The following is a 19,754-nucleotide window of genomic DNA, read 5'->3' as shown; positions in this document are numbered from 1 at the left end:
TATCCCAACAAAAACATGCTACACAATTGTCACTGTCATTGTGTGGTTTTAAATGATTTTATAAAAAAAATCAATAAACTCTTGTGTTGGATATTAACCCTAAGTGTTTTAGGATTCATCAGTGAATTGTCCATTTTCCTCCCCCCAGAAAAACTTACATGCTCTTGCAAGCACCCCTAATCCCTTGAGTTTACCTTTAACCTTTCATTTGTGCTTTACCTCTCACTATTACATTCAACAAATCAGTCTTGGTTATTACAAGTCAAAAATTCTGGTGAATCTGGACTTTGTGTTTGCAGTGAATTACTTGCATTTCTACTCCCCCTGTAACCTTTTCATATTTTATTATAGAGAAATGTTCTTCACTTAAACACAGAAAGGCCATGAATGGTATGCTTCTAATATTTGGGAGCTGAATGACTCTGAAATATACCTACTCCTGGCATCTGTCATATTTACTTTAATTCAGGCTTTAATTGAGTTCCTAACACTCCCAAAAGGAAGGTCCTGCTGTGGGATTTGGATGGACTCAGGGAGAGCAGCAAAGCTATCCCAGCATCTAAATGAGAAGTCTAGAAAGCGTAAAAGCAAGGTCTTGGTGTAAGCAGTTATGACTTAAGAGACAGGACCATCTTACGAAAGGACACGTTGAACCAGCCTAAAGACTTATCTGGGGTTTATGGCAAAAGACTTGCTTGTCCTCAGTGCCCAGACAACTGAGTTTTGGAATCTATATCTCTTAGATTTATCCAAATAATTGCAAATATTAAGACGTAAACTTTTTTATCCAAATAATTGCAAATATTAAGACGTAAACTTAGTTTTTTAATATTTACTAGTAGCAAGGGAAAGAGAAAAGCAACATGGATGTCCCTGGGAGAGAGTGCCTCCTTGATTTAATCCCCCTAAGAGAATTGTCTCTGTTGAAATGATTTATCTCTGTAAATGATCAATCACACTTATGTGCCGTCTTATACGTTGAGCCCTCTGAGATGTTCTATAAGCTTGCTAACAGCTCTGCATTAAATGGGCCATTTTGACCATCAGTCTGTGTTCTCCTGTCTCTTTGTTCCTCCTCTGGGGAGGCTAAGGAAGTGGCTCTTGGCCACTGAATGCATGCATTGCACACCCATTAGTGAACTCACACTCCTGACCATATGGAATGATGGAGACTATCCAGAAGATTAGCAATGGACCTCACAGATGCCTCCAATCCAATTTGTCACTTTAAGCTAAAGGGACTGAGCATGTAATGTGCAATATGTGACCATTTCTCAATCACCTATTTTGGGTGATTTTACTGAAGGTTTTAAAAACCAAAATAGATCATATTTTGAATGTTGAAAGTTCTAAGCTTGGTTTGATTAATTTTATTCTGAGCATACCATTTTGGATATTTTCCACAGACAAAATTTTCCAGCAAGTTATAAAGCAAGTGCTTATAACTTTACAAGCAAGTTATAAAGGAAGTGATTCACAGAAAATCACAGGTGAAATTCTCATTTCCTATTCTTTCCTCAGGCAGAAAATTTGAACCCAAACCATTTCTTCCAGAATACTTTTTTTTTTGCTTTTTGGGTCACACCCAACGATGCTCAGGGGTCACTCCTGGCTCTGCACTCAGGAATGACCCGTGGACGTGCTCAGTGGACCACATGAGATGCTGGGAATCAAACCCGAGTTGACCGAGTGCAAGGCAAACGCCCTACTCACTGTGCTATCACTCCAGCCCCTCAGAATCCTTTTTTTTGGTCTGTCAGGCAAGTTCTGCCTAGCTGCAGATATATTGGTCTCTCTGTTCCAGAGAAATTGAGGGGAAGAGTGCCAGATTGAGGAAGGTGGTGCCAGATGATCAAGACCTCAAGTGGATTGTCCCCAAAACATTTAAAGGGTCATATATGAATCTGATAAGTCATCCTACAGACCATATTTGCATAAAGGTATAAATCTTTATAAAAACATATGTTAGTTGATCCATCGCTTCACAATAACTCCGCATCCTCATTTGCATATGTAATCTGATCGATCTTTCTGATCTGAAGACCTCATAGACCTCATAGACCAAAACCAATCACATTGCAGAAACAAATAAGTGGGAGGGCTATCTACTGTATATAAAGTCAAGTTACTCTAAAGAAAGTGAGGAAGACAAGTAGAAGACCAGAGCTCATCAGATGGGGTGGAGAAGAAGAGAGAAGCAGCAAGCAGGAAAATGAGGAGGAAATGAGAAGTAACACAATTTATTTTTCTTTTGGGTCACACACAGCGAAGCACAGGGGTTACTCCTGGCTCATGCGCTCAGAAATTACTCCTGGCGGTGCTTGGGGGACCATATGGGATGCTGGGAATCGAACCCGGGTGGGTTGCACACAAGGCAAATGCCCTACCCGCTGTCCTATCGCTCCAGCCCTGAGAAGTGACAGAATTTGGGGGTGCATCTAGGAAGCAGTAGATCCTGTTTCTTCACCTGCTGTGGCCCGTAGGTAGAAATCTTCTTGAGCTATAGAACTCTGCTGCCAGGTTCAGTTGAGTTTACATTGCTAATACTTTCAATTTTAAAAGCTTAAAATTTATTTTTAGAAAAACTTTATATCCACCACATAGAGCACTATTTGGGGATTACAGTGTTGGCAGAATATTTAAGGGAATGGATTATCCTTAAAGACAAAAGATTTCCACTAGCTTCCCATGTTGGGTTAATTGTGGCCACCTGGTCCTCATCGAGTTCCCTTAGGTGAAACACAGAAATGACTTCTTCATAGAAACTGAAGTAAAACTGCTGCTTTCTTGAAGGCCAGGCTGAGGCAGGAACAAGATAGATAGTGCCCAGAGCTACAATGTGAGGACCTTTAAGGTCAATATCAACTGAGGCATCCCTGGGAGGGTCCAACTCCTCCCAACGGTCTATACCCCAAGAGATTTGATTCATCTCTGCAGCCCACAGTGAATACATGTGCAAGGAAGGAAGCAGCAGACTCCAGCTGTGACTTTTCAGACTGCTTTATGGTTTCTCAACCCCCTTAGGATCTGTGACATGCTCTGACCTTTACGTCAGTTCCTCATTAGAGAAACAATCATGGCCTCCTTTCATGTCCTGTGAGAATCGATAAGTCATTCCTGGCTGCACTGGTGGGGACTCTGGAAAATCTGGGATTTGGTGATGATGGTGGAGGTATAGGGGTCCTTTGAGTCTAGTTCTCCATCTTCTTTTAGGTCCTCTTTCATGTGACTCCAGCTTCTGAGCAGACATAGGCCTTTGTCGCGCGCCGCTTCGTCCAGCGAAGAATCATGCAACTCGGAGATCCTTTTGGCTGCGATTTATTCAGGAACTTTCTCATGCATTAGAGATGAAAACGGGAATGGGGACGAGGAGGAAGGAGGAAAGGGGGACGCATGAGGGAGAACCCACTAGCTAGGTGACTTCCCCCCTTATATACCTCTTGCTGCCTGCTTACTCCCACGTGTCTGCATCTGATAGGTTAGTTACAGTTTATGGGCGTGGCAAGACATCCTGTTTCCTTATTAGGAGTTGTTTTTGAAGCACACAGGTGTTGATTACAAAGAACTCTACAAAGCAGGGTCCCGTGGAGCCTCTCCACAGGCCTTCAGCAGTCACCCCTTCCCAGGGCCTTTTCCTCCCGTCCCTGGGCCCCTAGGCCCTGGGGAGAGCACAGATTCGGTATTTGACAGGGGCAATGGTGAGGCCCATCCTGAACTTCTGGCTCAGCTGCTCGTTGTCTGGGGCCCTGAAGGTAAACTTCTGCATGAGCGAAGTGAAGAAAACAAACAACTCAGTCCTAGCCAGCTGTTCTCCAGGGCATGCCCGCTTTCCTGCAAGACAAAAGCAAAGGGCAAGTGAGGTTCAGTCAGGTCTCCCACCACTTCCTGTGAGTCCGGCCAGAGGAAAAATCTGCTCTAAATTTTGTGTCAGGGACTCTGACAAGCACCTGGGTTGACCAAAGGCAGAATGCAGAATGCTATAATCCCAATTCTGATGCCTATGGGCACAGGCTGAACAGGGAGAAAGAGAAGAAGCGAGTCCAAAGAAGGGGCCACCTGGAAAGTGCTGTTTAGCTGAAAGGATTGAAAGCATCAAGCAACAGTGTAAAAGCAACCAAACCCTGGGTAATTGTCTTTTGATCTTCAGAACTCCCTGGTGGTGTGTCCATCGTGTGAAACAAGTTAAAGATGTCTCATTAGACATTTTTTATGACTGGGCTGTGGAAGGAATCACTGTCATTGTCTTTATAAGAGAGAGAGAGAGAAAGAGAAAGAGAGAGGTCGAGATAGACAGAGATAAAGAAGAGAAAAGATGCAAAAACACCTTTTGCAGATGAGTGTTTTTATATTTTCCTTATAAATGTCTAGGAATGTTATTGCAGAACCTTATGAAGTGGTCATTTAGATTTATGGAGGAGTATTTTTGTCCACTGCCATATAAGTTTAAGAGATACTTCCGACTCTATGCTTGGAGATCATTCCTGGCCGTGCTCCAGGGATGATGTGGTGTCATGGACCAAACCAGTGCTGCCTCAGGCAAGCCTAGCACCTCAACTCCTGCACTATCTCTTCTGCTTACATTTTTCCTGAAAGTGTTTTTCTACATTTCTACCTAATCATCTACACTTTATGTATTTATTTAATCTATGTGGCCGTGTCTCTATCATCTACTACCTATCAGTTAGCATCTACAACCCAGGTTAACCTCTAATTCCAGTTCAGCACTGAGGATTTCAGTGTATTTTCTCCAGGTCTCTATTTTTTGTTCTCCCATTAACAAGTTATGTTTACTTCAGGATGTTTCTTCCTCACACAGGACTCAGCTCCCATCACTGCCGCAGCCCCACAGGGCAGGCCCCTCCTCTCCTCACTAGGATTCTGATACTAGATCCAGGTTTCCACTGCTCCCTGCCACCCTCACTGCATCTGTACCCTGCTCTGATAAATGGCACCATTTCTCCTTGTTATGGTTGTAGTAACGCTTTTTCTCCCTAAATAGTGCATATTTACTGAAAAAAAGAAAAAAGCCCAGATGAGATCCGAAGCAACCGCGCACGACATGGCCAGCCCGTCTGCTCCTTAAAGACTATGATCCAGGAGGTCTACTAACCGATTGTGGCACCCAGAGACTTATAGAAATGCATCTAGACTGTGAGTTGAGCTAAAACAACAGAAATCCAAAACCTATAGAGCTCCTATAATCTTCATTCTCAGCAATGGAAAGCAAACTATCAAATGAAGTCTTTCAACAGGTTTGATTGTTGGGGGAAAATTCCAAATAATAATAATCAGTTCTCTGTTGAAATATTGAATGTATCCAAAGTATAGAGAGAATAAAGTGAAGATCATTGGCCACTCAGGTGCAGGGGGTGAGTGGGAGGGGGTATATTGGGGTTCTTGGTGGGGGAACAGGTGCACTGGTGAAGGGATGGGGGTTTGATCATTACATGACTGAGACTTAAACCTGAAAGCTCTGTAACTTTTGTCACTGTGATTCAATAAAATAAAATAAAAAAAAAACTAGAAAAGTTGCGGAAATAAATTCTGTAAAATATAGACAATGGAAGAAGCAAATGATGTTTAAAGTTCTGTAATCCCAAATCCCTTCCTAGCATTTTGACATGCTGCCTGGCTTTTCTCATTGGAATTCCCCTTCACTGCCCTGTCATGGGTGGTTCTCTCTAGAGTTAATTTTTCGTTTGTTTGTTTGGTTGGTTTCAGGTCATGCCAGGTAGTACTCAAGGGCTATTACTGACTCTATAGTAAGTATTTACCCTTGGTGGTACTTAGAGAACCATTTGTGGTACAGGGATCAAAACAGATTTGGCTGCATACAGTGCATTATTCTAAGCTCTGTTCTATCTCTCTGACCCTCTGTGCACTGTTTTGTCCTTCGTGTTTCCTGTGTGAATAAATATTCTTGCAAAATCCTGAGTGTATGTTTGCCTCACTTGTTCCCTAGCTGTATTGAGAGGTGGCTACATGCAACAGTGCTTAAAATGCAAATGCCCCAATTAGAACATCATTGTATCATGCTGTGACTGTGTTCCCCTCCAGTGGGTCCACTTCAGTTTCAAAAAAATCCTGAGCAACACTGCCCCCCAATGGAAATTCTGAAATACTACTCCAGGGGGATAGTAGCACTGAGACTGTAGTAGCACTGTCATGCCGTTCTTCATCGATTTGGTCTAGCAGGTACCATAATGTATCCATTGTGAGACTTGTTGTTACTGTTTTTGGCATATTGAATACACCACGGGTAGCTTGCCAGACTCTGCCATGCGGGCGGGATACTCTCGGTAGCTTGCTGGGCTTTCCGAGAGGGAAACTCAGCAGTAAGAAATTTAATTCCAGCTGGATTGACCAGTTAAAACTGAATTTCGCGGAGTGTGCAGTCACATTTGCAGCCATGTGGCATCTCTAAACTCTACAACACTGATAATCTGGTAGTAGCATGCCAGATTGGATGAGAAGTTATGTAGAAGTCAACCAATCTTAAGCAACCAGAACTTAACCTGTGACAACATTTCAGTAATCTTTCAGACAAGGACTTCAAATCTACAGGGTGAGATACAAGATACTTACCCACATACAGAACCCCTGAAAAATCACTCTGGCTGCTCATAATCAGAAGCAATGGCACCCTTTCTTGCTTTTCCCCATTCTGTCTCTGGGTCTATGTGAATGGGACATTGAAAACTATAAAGATGGCAAGTGTCGAATTTTTTTTTTATGTACAGGAGATTGGGTCTGAAGCTCTGTCCCCAGTATTTTCTTTCATTTTGGGGGAAAGGGACCACGCCCGGCTATGCACAGGGGTTATTCCTGGCTCTGCACACAGGAATAATTCCTTGCGGTGCTCAGGGGACCTTATGGGATGCTGGAAATTGAACTAGGTCAGTCACAAGGCAAACACCCTACCCGCTTGTGATATTGCTCCAGCCGCATCCTCAGTACTTTAAAGACAGGAGAAAGTGAGACTAAACTCTGCTTCAGCCCGCAGGAAGGCCAATGGAGTCAGGAATTTAAAGCACTGCCCAGCCAGGGAATCCTGAGATGCAAGTGAGCAGCCAGGGGGAATTAGGCTGGGGGAGGATCTAAGGAGATATTCCAAAGCAAAGGGTGACAGGGAGGAGAAGAGGGAAGGGCTGTGAGCTGAACCCCGAATGCTCCTTCCATGATGGATTACTGTGGGAAATTATCCACTTAAAAATAACCCCCAAGGTCAGGATTATCTGCGCAGTAAAACAGGTCTATGTTAGTTTACAGTGAAGGCAGCAAACCCAGGCAAGTATAAGATAAGAAATTACCATGACTTTAACACTATAAAGGTACTTGCTGCGTATCACCGGAAGCTAGATTATGTAAATAATAACAAGAACAAGAAAAAGCCCTTGTTCTTGGGCTGTTACAGAAACGATAGCATATACTTCTGGAGCAAGCCAGGGTGGGGGTAAAGAAACTGCTCAATAATTACCTTGCTTGGGACTAGCTTGCAACTTTTTTAGACAATGCCATGGTCTATCTAATTCTTTGCAGCCAATTCTGTTGGTCAGAGTTTGGAGGTACCGATGTCATTGGTTTTATTGTAGTAATTTATTTACCACAGATTACAACTCACCTATGGAGAAAGGCAGGAAGTCTTCCCTTTTCTTAAACTGTCCGTTCTCCAGAAAGTGTTCCGGATTGAATGTGTCAGGGGTGGTCCATTCCGCAGGGTCTTTATGCAGAGCTGTCAGGTTGGTTAAGACCATGGTCCCCTGGAGAAAGTGCACAGAGCCAGGCACGTTGGACAGGGCATTAGCATCGTTTGTTCATAGCAGTCTTATCTACAATAGGCAGAACCTGAAACTTACTTACATGCCTACAAAATGACGACTGGATAAAGAAATTGCATTATTCAAGGAAATCCTATTAAGTAATAAATAAAGATGAATTTGTGCCATCTGGGGCAAAATAAATGGATTTTAAAGTGCTAATGCTGATATGTCAGGAAGCAAAAGACAATTACCAGATGGTGTCACTCACAGGGATATTGAAAAACCAAAGAAGATAAAATGAAAAAACACAAAAATGTGTGGTGAAAAATGGACTCTGTAAAAATATGTGGTGGTTACCAGAGGGGAGTAAAAGGGAAGGGGAAGAGTGGGGAGAAGAGTTCAAATTTGAAATGTGGTGTCAGGAGAACTTTGATAACGCCTGAGGAGAGACTTAGGTATATATTGAGATGTAAAGCTCTATTTGCAAACATATATGCTATTGTAAACCAATGATACATTAAAAAATGCTTTTAAAATATCAGTGATTGAGGATGGGTGGATGGAGTAAATAGTACAGCATGAAGGATGTTTTTGTCTTGCGTGCAGCCAACCTGGGTTCGATTCCTTGCATCTCATATGGTCCCCTGAGCCTGCCAGGAGTAATTCCTGGGTGCAGAGCCAGGAGCAAGCCCTGTGTACCACTGGGTACTCAACTCTCCTCTCCCCAGTCAGTGATTTTTATCAGAAGAATCCAGTTGAACCAGGCTATTTCCTTGGTACTAAACTGAATTGATATAAAAAAGCAACTGGTGGTTGAGGCTGGAGCAATAGTACAGCAGGTAGGGTGTTTGCCTTGCACGCAGTCAACCTGGGTTTGATTCCTCCATCCCTCTTGGAGAGCCCAGCAAGCTACCAAGAGTATCCCGCCCGCATGGCAGATCCTGGTAAGCTACTCATGGCGTATTGGATATGCCAAAACCAGTAACAACAGGTCTCACAATGGAGATGTTACTGGTACCCGCTTGAGCAAATGGATGAACAATGGGATGACAGTGCTACAGTGTTACACATATTTGGATTGCTTTCCCTGCTGGGGTAGTCCCATCAAGAGCCTGTATGGAAAAGTTGGGGAAAAATGCTTTTTTAAGAAACTCTAAAGTTCATATGATATTGGTACAGATGTTCTCCTATTTCTCTTTATGTTTTAATATTCTTTAATTCCAGGGTTGCACATCAGGTGTCTGACAGGCCCTTTTTCTGTGAAATGCTCTGCCAGACACAGAAAACCATTTTATGCCAAAGCTGGACGGGCATTCTGCCTGCTGAATTCCCACAAAGATTCACCCTCACATTTCATATAAGATATCCTGAGAAGTCCACAGCAAGAAAACTCATCTTTTCCTTAAACATGTTAAACCTAGGAATCTCCCTCCCCTCTCTAATAGATACTAATAGTTATTGGCTCAGGTTTCAATGGTCACACATGTAGGAAAAACTCTACCCTATTAATTGATCTATTACAACATATACCTCCTCCTTTCTCTATTTCTTTTTATTTGGAGGGGGTGGGTTTTGGGAAAGTGATCACACCTTGCAGTGCTCAGGGCTTAATCCTGACTCTGCCTTCAGTTGTCATTCCTGGCAAAGCTTAGGAAACCACATAGGGTGCTAGGATTTTGACTGCATGCAAGGCAGATGCCCTACCACTGTGCTGTCTCTCCAGCCCCATCTCTTCCTTTTAATCTGATACCTTAAAATAAGAATACACATCACTTTTCACATTCAGTTTCTTACAGTTTAAAAGATGAGCTTGAAATGTAATTACCTTGGGCAGGTGGTGTCCACCCAGGGTGGTATCTGCTGTTACTGCCCTGGGCACGTTTAAGGGGACAATGTTTCCCATTCTTTGCACCTCGTGGATCACTGCATGGGTGTAGGGCATGGACTCTCGATGGACCATGCTTGGCTGCTGTGTCTGGCCAATCACTCTGTCGATCTCAGCATGTACTTTTTCTGGAAATAAATAAAAGTTCTATTATTCTGTGATTCCATTAATTCCCTTGCCCCTTCTTAATATGGAGAATGTATTTTGAGATCATATAATCTTTCAATTGTAGAGCTTATTAGTGTTATGCATCTTCACATTGTTGTGCATCTAATCTCCAGAATTTCATTTAATGAGTATAGATAAATCTCACTCCCTGTAATGCTGTACTTCCAGTTTCTGGCCACCACAATAATTTTCTTTCTATGAATTTGACTGGGCTGGAGTGATAGCATAGAGGGTAGGGGGTTTTCCTTGCATGTGGCCGACCCACGTTCGATTCCTCCATCCTTCTCAGAGAGCCCAGAAAGCTACCGAGTGTATCCTGCCCGCACAGTAGAGCCTGGCGAGCTCCTCATGGCATATTCAATATGCCAAAGACAGTAACAACAGCTCTCACAATGGAGACATTACTGGTGCCCGCTTGAGCAAATCAATGAACAATGGGATGACAGTGCTATGGTGCTATGAATTTGACTGCTCTAAAGTCGTCTAAATGAATCATACAGTATTGACACATTGTAATGGGGTTACTTAATTTGGTGTAATATTCTCAAGTTTCATTCATGTAATAACATGTGTGAGAATTTCCTTCCTTTGAAAGCTGAGTTATAGTTCATTGTGTGTATATTGTTTATCCAGGAACTCACCAGTAAACAGCTTGGCTTGTTCACTTGGGTCGTGTGAATAATATTGTTATGAAATTTCAAGTAAATTATCATTTTTAAGACATTTTTATTTTGGAGCCTCCATTGCAGAAACCCAATGCATATCCTAATTTTCTCAATTTTAAAGGTTTTAAAAATGTAATTCACAGTCACATGTAAATTTTATATTACAGTTCAAGAACCATAAAAACTAAGACATACACATATAAAATAGATCTATATGGAAAGAAATAACAATTTCAAGAAAAAACTTACATTTAATTGAGATGATACTATGACTGAGATTGTTTCAGGGGTACAATTTCACACCTTTTTAGAGTATATGTTTTCTATCTAGAACTACCACAAACATAACTGGGCTGAGGAGATTGCTCAAAGGGTTAGAACATGTCCTTGGCAGGAGACCTGAGTTTAATTCCAATACTCATCATCCCAAGAGCACCACCAAAAGGGAGTCCAAAATATACTGGGGATAGCCCCTGACCACCACGAGTTGTGGTCCCAAAATTTTAAAAAAAAGACAAACAAAAAGCAGATACATCACTCCATCTTAGTTTATTGGATTCCCTCCTCACGTAAATACTCTCCTATCCCTCTATATACCCGAGGATAAACTCATGTATAAATCTATCCTTTGTATTGGCAAGTATAGTCTGGTGTAGTCTACTTTTATTTTAGAGATAAAACGTGGTACTAAATTTATTTTATATGACATTAATAAAAACTGTTACCCATAACAGAAAATCCAAGTAAATAAACCATGAGTAAAGTACAGTTGGAAAAATATCTCTTAACAGATCCTATGATCCCAGCATTCAGTTTGCTTTTGGACCGGGAGGAGAAGAAAAGAATGTAAAAATCATGGCCTTGTAGGGATTGCAGTGAGAATTGTCTTATTTTGTGTAAGGAGCAGTGCATTGGGTCATCGTTAGATGAAGAAGACGCTAGTCTTTCTTAGAGGAGGAAGGAAGTATTTTGGAGGAATTGTACTTGAGTACATTCTTCAGGAAGAACTAGTAGAGAAGTCAAGGCAATTTATTCTCAGTTGAGGGAAAAGCAGGCGTGATGGCACGGGTGAGAGAAAATGACCTGTAGCTCATGGAAGCCACCATGAAGGGTGGTGGAGCACAGATTGGAGGAGCATGAAAAGGTATATGTGTGGGAATGTGAGGCAGATAATTACTGACAATTCAGTGGGAAGTCACTGAATTAAGAGGGAAACCTGGGACCTAATTTCCTATGAGCAGTGAACTCTTCTTTGAAACTCCTCCCCTGCCAATTCTGATTTTTCCATTGGACTTGGACTATTCCTGAGGACAGGGACTACTGAGTGCATTTGTATCCTGACAATTTGAGGAATGTACTTGTTTTCAAGTCTGCATAGATGGCCTCCCAACAGAGACTTACCTTTCTATTATCCTAGCCTTTCCTCTGTCCCTGAGGGTGGGGCAGTCTGTCCCAAGAGGGACATTCCTGTCCTGGCCCGGGCACCCTTCCATTCATTCTCACCTTGGATGTCTGGGTAGAGGGCCATGTAGAGCAGGGCCCAGCGCAATGTCGTCGACGTTGTCTCAGTGCCAGCAAAGAAGATGTCCAGGGTGGTGTAGATGAGGTTTTCATCATTGAAACTGGAAGTGGCGTCACCTTTATGCTAGAAAGCACAATGCTTCGTGGTTTATTTATAGGGATCTAGGTGATCACGACACCTGGGGTCTCCTCCCTGGAGTAATCATGGAAAGAAACAGCTACAGGGGAAAACACTTTCCCTTGGTTTCCCCAGAAAACTAGACCTAGTCGAGGGACATCATCCTAAGCCTGGAGCAGGACTTTGTTAGTTTGGGTGGATGAAAGGGAGGCCAGTTTTTTTTTTTTTTTGTACACATTTACGTGGCCAAAGTTGTTAGTATAGGAGAAAGAAAAGTCATCAGTGCAAGTATTTGATTCAGCGTTTGTGTACATATGAAGAAGAAGTGAAAGGAGAGGAAGGCTGAGAGAAGGAGAGGAAGATAATGTTTACACTAATAATAAAGCAGTGATTTAAGGGCTCATTGTTTTTCCTGATGTGTACAGCTACTTCAGAAGAGAACAGAGGGAGAGAGTAGTAGAAGATTCAGAGATTTCATCCCATTGATTAAGAAAGCACAGGTAAAAATAACCAAATGAGATGATATCAAACAAAAAGTTTCTATTCTGCAAAGATGATGATTGTTATACTGGGTTTCCAAGCCAGTATTAAGAGGTCATAAGCCAAGGAATATAGGCAGCTCCCTGGAAGATTTTAAACTCACAAAACAAACTGTCTTCTCAAGTCTTGAGAAGTCCCAGTCTCACCAACACTCACACTGACCCAGTGAAACTGGTTTCAGACTCTGGTCCCCAGAATTGTAAGAAAATAAATCAAGATTGTTTTAGATCACTAAGTTTGTGGTAATTTGTGGCCACATAAATAGAAAACTAGTTTATACCAATTTTATCTTTAAGAATAAATATAGAAATTTCTTCGGTTCCCTTACCTTTTCCATTTCCTTGAGATAAGCATCAATAAAATCTCTGGTTTCGGCAGGATTCCAGTCTTTCCTGTGGTTTTCAACCACTTGACCAACAAACATCATTAGTTTTTCCCAGTATTTAAAGAGTGTCCGATGGGGTCCAGGCAAGAGATCAATCATTATTGGAAATGCATCACAGAACTAATTGCAAGAAAACAAAACAATCAGGGAGAAAATATAATATTAGAGTTCCAATTTTAAGTCAGTAAACACATCTTCTTCCCATTTCTATGATCTGAGAATCTGTCTTTATTATAGTGCCACACAGTTTTGACTAATATAAGTTTGCTGCATATTTTAAAGTAAGTGAATGCAATATAGCTCATCATTTTTGTTCTCAGAATTGTTTTGATTATTAGAGGCACTTAATGTTTCCATAAAAAATTTAATAGCACTTGTTCTAAATCCTAGAAGAATATTATTGGAATTTTTATGGGGATTGCACTGAATATATATGTAACATTTTGAGTAAGAGAATGGGTCATTTTTCAATACTTTTTTATTTTAACCCACAAACATGAATATCTTCCCAGTTCTTGGCATTCTCTTCTATTTCTTTTAATAGTGCTATAGTTTTAAATGTTGAAATCTTTCAAAATCTTTTAAAAGTGTTTTTCTTTTAAAAGATTTGCACTTTATGTTTTTGTATACTACTTTAAGTAGAATTGTCTTTTTTAATTTTATTATTTTCTAGTTCATAATTTGCATGTACAAGTGCAACAGAATTTTGTGTATTAATCTTGTAGCTGACTACTTTGTTATATGATTTGTTATACGTGAGGTTTTATTTTTGTAAGTTATTTGAGGTTTTCCACTTATGTTATCTCGCCATCTGGAAATAGGAAAGGGTAACTTTTCCTTAATAGGTTTCTTTTATTTTTTATTATTGCCTAATTGCTGTGGTGAGGACATCCCAAACCACATTTTTAATAAAGGAGAAAGTCAACTGTCATCCCATTGTTCATCGATTTGCTCGAGCGGGCACCAGTAACGTCTCCATTGTGAGATTTGTTGTTACTGTTTTTGGCATATAAAGGAGAAGATAGATATATTTTTATTGTTCTTACAATTTTAAATTATATTGTTTCTTGGTGTAAGTCTATTGGGTGTGTTCTGTTGATACTCTTTGATTCTACTAGATCGTGCACAAATTTCCCTCCTCTGACTGGGAAAAATTTTTACTATTATTACTTCCCATAACTGTTCTTTTCCCTCTTTCCTCTCCTGAAATTCCTGTGATGCAGAGGTTTCCTTATTAATATTGCTTTACACACATGTGTGTGTACATATATATATGTATATATATATTCTAAATTCTATTTAGGACTAGACGTTTTTTATATTACCTTTTAATATTACCTCTTCTTTACTTATTATCTTGTGTGCCTTGTTTTTGAGGTCACTGGTTGGATTTTCGGCTTTAGTTTTGATGTTGCAACCTGCCACTATATTCTTTAGCATTTTCATTTGTTTGCACAATCCCATTCTCACCCTAGTCCAAGCCAATTTTATATAGAACTACCAAAAGGACTCTATAATAGTGTAATCAGTTCCTTTTACAGCCTCATGGATTTCCATGATTCTCAAAGGTCTACATCATTGTCCATTCCTATGAATTCTTCATGAGAGGGCAGCCTGCTTGCCTATTGCCTCTTCTGCTGGCACTACCTTCCCTTCCATCTTATTATCTTACTCTCTTCGGTCTATCTCCCTCAGTCTTTGAGATTACACGTGGCTAATTCTTCTTTTGACCTTTGAATCTGATAATTTTTCTTCCTCTACAATCTATTAAACTTCAATACCTCACTTCATAATTCTCATGTCATCCCCCTTGAAGTGGCACTATCTGATGAATCTCACCCTCTTTGCATTATTTTATTCTGTTGTGTTATCCTTAACAGAAGTTACATGTATTGGCTAGAGCAATAGCACAGTGGGTAGGGCGTTTGCCTTGCACACAGCCAGCCTGGGTTCGATTTCTCCGTCCCTCTTGGAGAGCCCAGCAAGCTACTGAGAGTATCTCGCCTGCACAGCAGAGCCTGGCAAGCTACCCGTGGCATATTTGATATGCCAAAAATAGTAACAAGTCTCACAATGGAGACGTTACTGGTGCCCGCTCGAGCAAAATTGATGAACAATAGGATGACAATAGTGCTGCAGTATTATATTATACATTACATATAATGTATTATATGTATTATTTATACACATATATTATTTAATATGTCCCCACTATGCTGTAATTTCTATGTGGGATAACTTTTATCACTAAATAATTTTCTTAATATCATTTAATCAATGATATGTGGAAGAAAAAAGTAGAAATCACCTAAACTTAAAGTGAGACGCACAAGGGTTTTAAAATCATCTATGCTATTTTCTTTCTTTCTTTTTTTATTGAATCACTGTGAGAACAGTTACAAAGCTTTCCAGTTTAAGTCTTGGTCATACAGTGATCAAACACCCATCCCTTCACCAGTGCACATTTTCCACCACCAAGAACCCCACTATACCCCCCATCCCACTCCTCCCCCTGCCTGTGTGGCATATCATTTCTACTTTACTCCCTCTCCACTTTGATCACATTCAATATTTTGACAAAAGGCCCACCATTATTATTTGGAAATTTCCCCAATAATCAGACCTGCCAAAAAGGCATCATTAGATAATTTGTTTTCTATTGTTTTCTACTGTTCTGAGCCCATATGATTTTGAATTTCTGATATTTTAGTAATAAGTCTGAAAGGATTTCTGCCAAAAGCCTCTGGGTTCCAAGATAGATTTGTGTGCCTCTGAGATCATGGACATTCAGGAGCCAGAGGAGCTATTCATGGGCAGCAATTCGGAGCCTTGTTGGGGTGGGGAGAAGGGCTGGTTCCACCTCCCCCCCATCCCGTGAGGCTTCAAGTGTCTCATCACAGCACTCTCATACCTGGCTCTGAAAAGGTGGTGGCCACCGTGCCATCGGAAGGAAAAGGTGGAAGGGTTCATGAGAAAGGGACTAGTTCCTGACGTTCCATTTACTCTCAGCAGAATGAACATGTATGGAGAGGGGTGACTTTACCTGGCACCAGGCAGAAGTTTCGAGACATATGGCATCATCCAGCAATTTCAGCAGCTCCTGAAATTTTTCATCCTGGTATTCAAAGCGCTCGCCAAAGATGACTGAACAAATAATATTGGAAACTGCATTGTTGATCTTGAAGTGAGGGTCAAAAGGTTGTCCTAAAGGTGAAAGAAATTGTGATTTCTTTATTTTCTAGGAAGAGTTTATGTGTCTTATAACATACTGAGTAGTAAGGAATCATTCAAGAGGCTCTGGCTAACATAACCCATCCAGGGTCTGATATATAACAAGCACTCAATGTCCAGGAAATAAAAGTCAGTTTCAGTCAATATTGTGGTTAATTCCTCTCCTCCTGTGCTTAATTTTAGAGCTCCTTATAAGAATGAGGTTATGGTTAGAGTTCCTCTTGTTTGCTGCTTTCTTACACAGAACTTGGAACAGGGAAATCTTAGGTAGTTGATATGCACTTTTTAGTAACTCAAAGAGCACGACCTCCTGAATTTATGAAATACTCACCATTCTCTTCCTTTATAAACTGGACAAAGTAGCGGGCCTCCTCCTGAATACGTTCCTCTAAGCTCTTCTTTCCTAAACCAAAGTTCCTTAATGTTGTCAAGGTGAACCTTCTTTGCTCCTTCCATGTCTGACCATTGGACATGATCAATCCTGGGAAAAAGAAATCCAAAATTATGTTTATTGTGGACATTGGGTAGTGGAATAATTTGCGAATGTGTATCAGATGAATGGAAGGTGAAAGACATTGAGACACTTAAAAAACTCAAAGAAGTAGTCCCAAAGCTACAGATATAATAACCAGCATTTACTGGTTACTTGCAGTTATAAGCAATATTTTCATACATTATCCCACTTAGTTTTCATTTGTTGGCTCAATTATTCACACCCTCCCACAAAATTTTGCTTGTTTAATTAAAAAATCATGTTTTGTTATTAGTCATTATTAAAGTGTTATTAGTTATTATTAAAGCATATTTAAGTATTCATTCTTTGCTGAATACAATGAAGTACCCCTGTCACTGTCACTGTCACTATCATTCCATTGTTCATCCATTTGCTTGAGCAGGCACCTGTAACGTCTCCATTGTGAGACTTGTTGTTACTGTTTTTGGCATATCAAATATGCCACGGGTAGCTTGCCAGGCTCTGCCATGCAGGCAGGATACTCTCAGTAGCTTGCCAGGCTCTCCAAGAGGGACAGAGGAATGAAACCCAGGTTGGCCACATGCAAGGCAAATGCCCTACCTGCTGTGCTATCGCTCTGTAGAAGTAATAAAGGGAGAAAACCTATCTTGGTGTGTCCAACAAACCATGATTTATTTCATATCACTGGTAAGGCCATAGTTTAATTTATTTACTTTCACAATTTTCCAACTTCTTCAGAAGTCTGACTTTGTCTACTACTATCTCAGTGAAACTTTTCAAGTCTCAGACAATTTTAAGTTTCATCTTACTAAGTATTTCAACTTTTTTTGTGAGAGTTTGATAGTCTTTTTAAAAAAAAACACACACCCTATTTCCATGGAGCTCTGGGAACCATACTTTTCTGGTTATTTATTAATTCCCTGACTGTATATCAAGTCCCATATCTTTTGCTTCTTCATCTTCTATTAAATTTTGAAACAATGGAGTTTTCCAAGATAAGCTCTATAGTCATTTTTTTCACCCTACATGCAGTTATTAAAATGTTAAATTTTATATATGTGTATATATACATATCGATATATATGTATATATATATAATAGTGACAACCTACTTTTGTCGCTGGGTTCCAAACACATACCAAGCTGTGAGCTTGATTCTCTGACTAATTGAAACCAAGTAACTTGTCCTTCTCCAAACATTCCTTATTTCCATCACATAATCATTTGATAATAATACGTACCTTCAACGCCTCATTCTACTTCTACTGAGGTTATTATGTCTTATTGGAATTAGCTCCTAAATATCTTAAGTTCATGACTCTGCTATCAACATTTATAACCCAGGAGCAACACACCTGCTTGGATGGGTGTAATGTAGAAGGCAACCAATCTTGATTGACAAAATATAAATACAGAAGGTCTAACCCGTCTTAGTGATCATACACACAATCAATAATACATACAAAAATACAAGCACTTAATGGCTCCATGATGAGATACAAAAATATTCACTAACTTTCTTCTAAGCAAATAGTTGTTGATCATTTTGTTAGCTATTACTTATTATAAGCAATATAAAATAAATTATTGAACACCTTCTATGGGGGCAGGCTTAACTGTAAAACTGAGACAATGTTAGGGGGAGATGTAATGGTGGTGGGATTGGTGCTGGAATATTGAATGTCTATAACAAATCATTATGAACACTTTGTAAACAATAGTGCTTATATAAAGTGTAAGGGGGAGAAAATGTACCTTGAATTTATCTTCATAACACCAATAGTAAGGCAGTAAAGCAGAACTTTGTATCCTTGGACTCCAGGCTCAATGGGACCCGGAAACAGAGATTCTCTTCCTTCTTCCTCCAATCTCAGATGCCCCAGGGATCACACCCAGATGATCCATCTGATTGGTGCCAGATAAATACCTCATTGGCCGACCTCCACTACCTCCACTATCTCCACTACATAGCCACTGCCATGATTCAGAACGCTTTCTGGACACATCACAAGACACTTAATACCCATTTTCCATAACTACCACACTATATTTGATGGGGTTCAAATATGGTGTGAACCATGGGAACACCTATAAGGGTGGATAGAGACCACCCTAAAAGCCTCTATCCCTCTCAGAGAGCCCGACAAGCAACCAAGAGTATCCTGCCCGCACAGCAGAGCCTGGCAAGCTACCAAAAACAGTAACAACAATGGGCCTCATTGTTGTTACAAAATTCCCCCTTACACTGAAAGAGGCCCCAATACAGCAGCGTTAAGAAGGATGAGCAAGGGGAGGTTGATAAAATCTATGGATGAACTAGACTGTCAAAACAAAAGACTAAAATGACTGTCTGTACTTTCAATGCACGTACGCTGGCATCAGAAGCATCCATCGAGGACCTGATGGTGTAAGCGCAAATCAAGTACAACATCATTGGTCTGACCGAAATGAGAAGGCATTGATCACATCACGCCATTTTTGACACTGGAGAAGAAATGTTCCTCGGATCATGCGACAATAGAGGAGACAGTGGTGTCGGTGTCCTTATCAACAGAACTTGGCCATGAGCATTGATTCATTAGAATGCCTAACAACCCAAATTGGACAATTATCCTTGAATAGATGTGGCTCACTGCCGGCAGTTTCTATCTTCCTCGTCTACGCACCAACATCCAACTATGATAAAGAAGAAATTGAGAAGTTCTACATGGATGTGGAGTAGTTCTATAAAGAAGACCGCACCTTTTACAAGATCATTGTCGGTGATTTTAATGCCAAGATAGGACCAAGAAAGTCGCCCAAAGAACTCCACATTGGGACCCATGGCCTAGAATGCAACAAACAGGGTGAGAGACTGAGCTCATAATATCAACCAAGACCATCCATGGTAATTAATAGTTCCAGAAGGCCGAATCTAAACATTGGACATGGGAGTCTCCCGGTGGACAGTTTCACAACAAAATCGATCACATCATATTAAATCGAAGGTTTTGCCTGACTGATATA

At 40.5% G+C, this 19,754-nt stretch overlaps 1 protein-coding gene across 1 annotated transcript in view; it reads right to left on the bottom strand.

The window, feature by feature from the left end:
- Window positions 1–2,172: 2,172 nt before the first annotated feature.
- The window catches only part of LOC101547147 (cytochrome P450 2J2-like), a 29,163-nt gene continuing 11,581 nt past the window's right edge, over window positions 2,173–19,754 (bottom strand). The window contains exons 3-9 of the mRNA XM_055139743.1: window positions 16,605–16,754; window positions 16,086–16,246; window positions 12,986–13,162; window positions 11,982–12,123; window positions 9,586–9,773; window positions 7,622–7,760; window positions 2,173–3,831 (exon numbers count right to left, since the gene is read on the bottom strand). Of these exons, the coding sequence (XP_054995718.1) occupies window positions 3,653–3,831; window positions 7,622–7,760; window positions 9,586–9,773; window positions 11,982–12,123; window positions 12,986–13,162; window positions 16,086–16,246; window positions 16,605–16,754 (1,136 nt within the window). The 3' untranslated portion in view covers window positions 2,173–3,652. The remainder of the gene's footprint in view (window positions 3,832–7,621; window positions 7,761–9,585; window positions 9,774–11,981; window positions 12,124–12,985; window positions 13,163–16,085; window positions 16,247–16,604; window positions 16,755–19,754) is intronic.

This window comes from Sorex araneus, chromosome 5 (genome assembly GCF_027595985.1).
Source record: "Sorex araneus isolate mSorAra2 chromosome 5, mSorAra2.pri, whole genome shotgun sequence".
Classification (NCBI taxonomy): domain Eukaryota; kingdom Metazoa; phylum Chordata; class Mammalia; order Eulipotyphla; family Soricidae; genus Sorex; species Sorex araneus.
The sequence above is the reverse complement of the archived record's forward strand: the minus strand, read 5'-3'. Positions and strand labels throughout refer to the sequence as shown.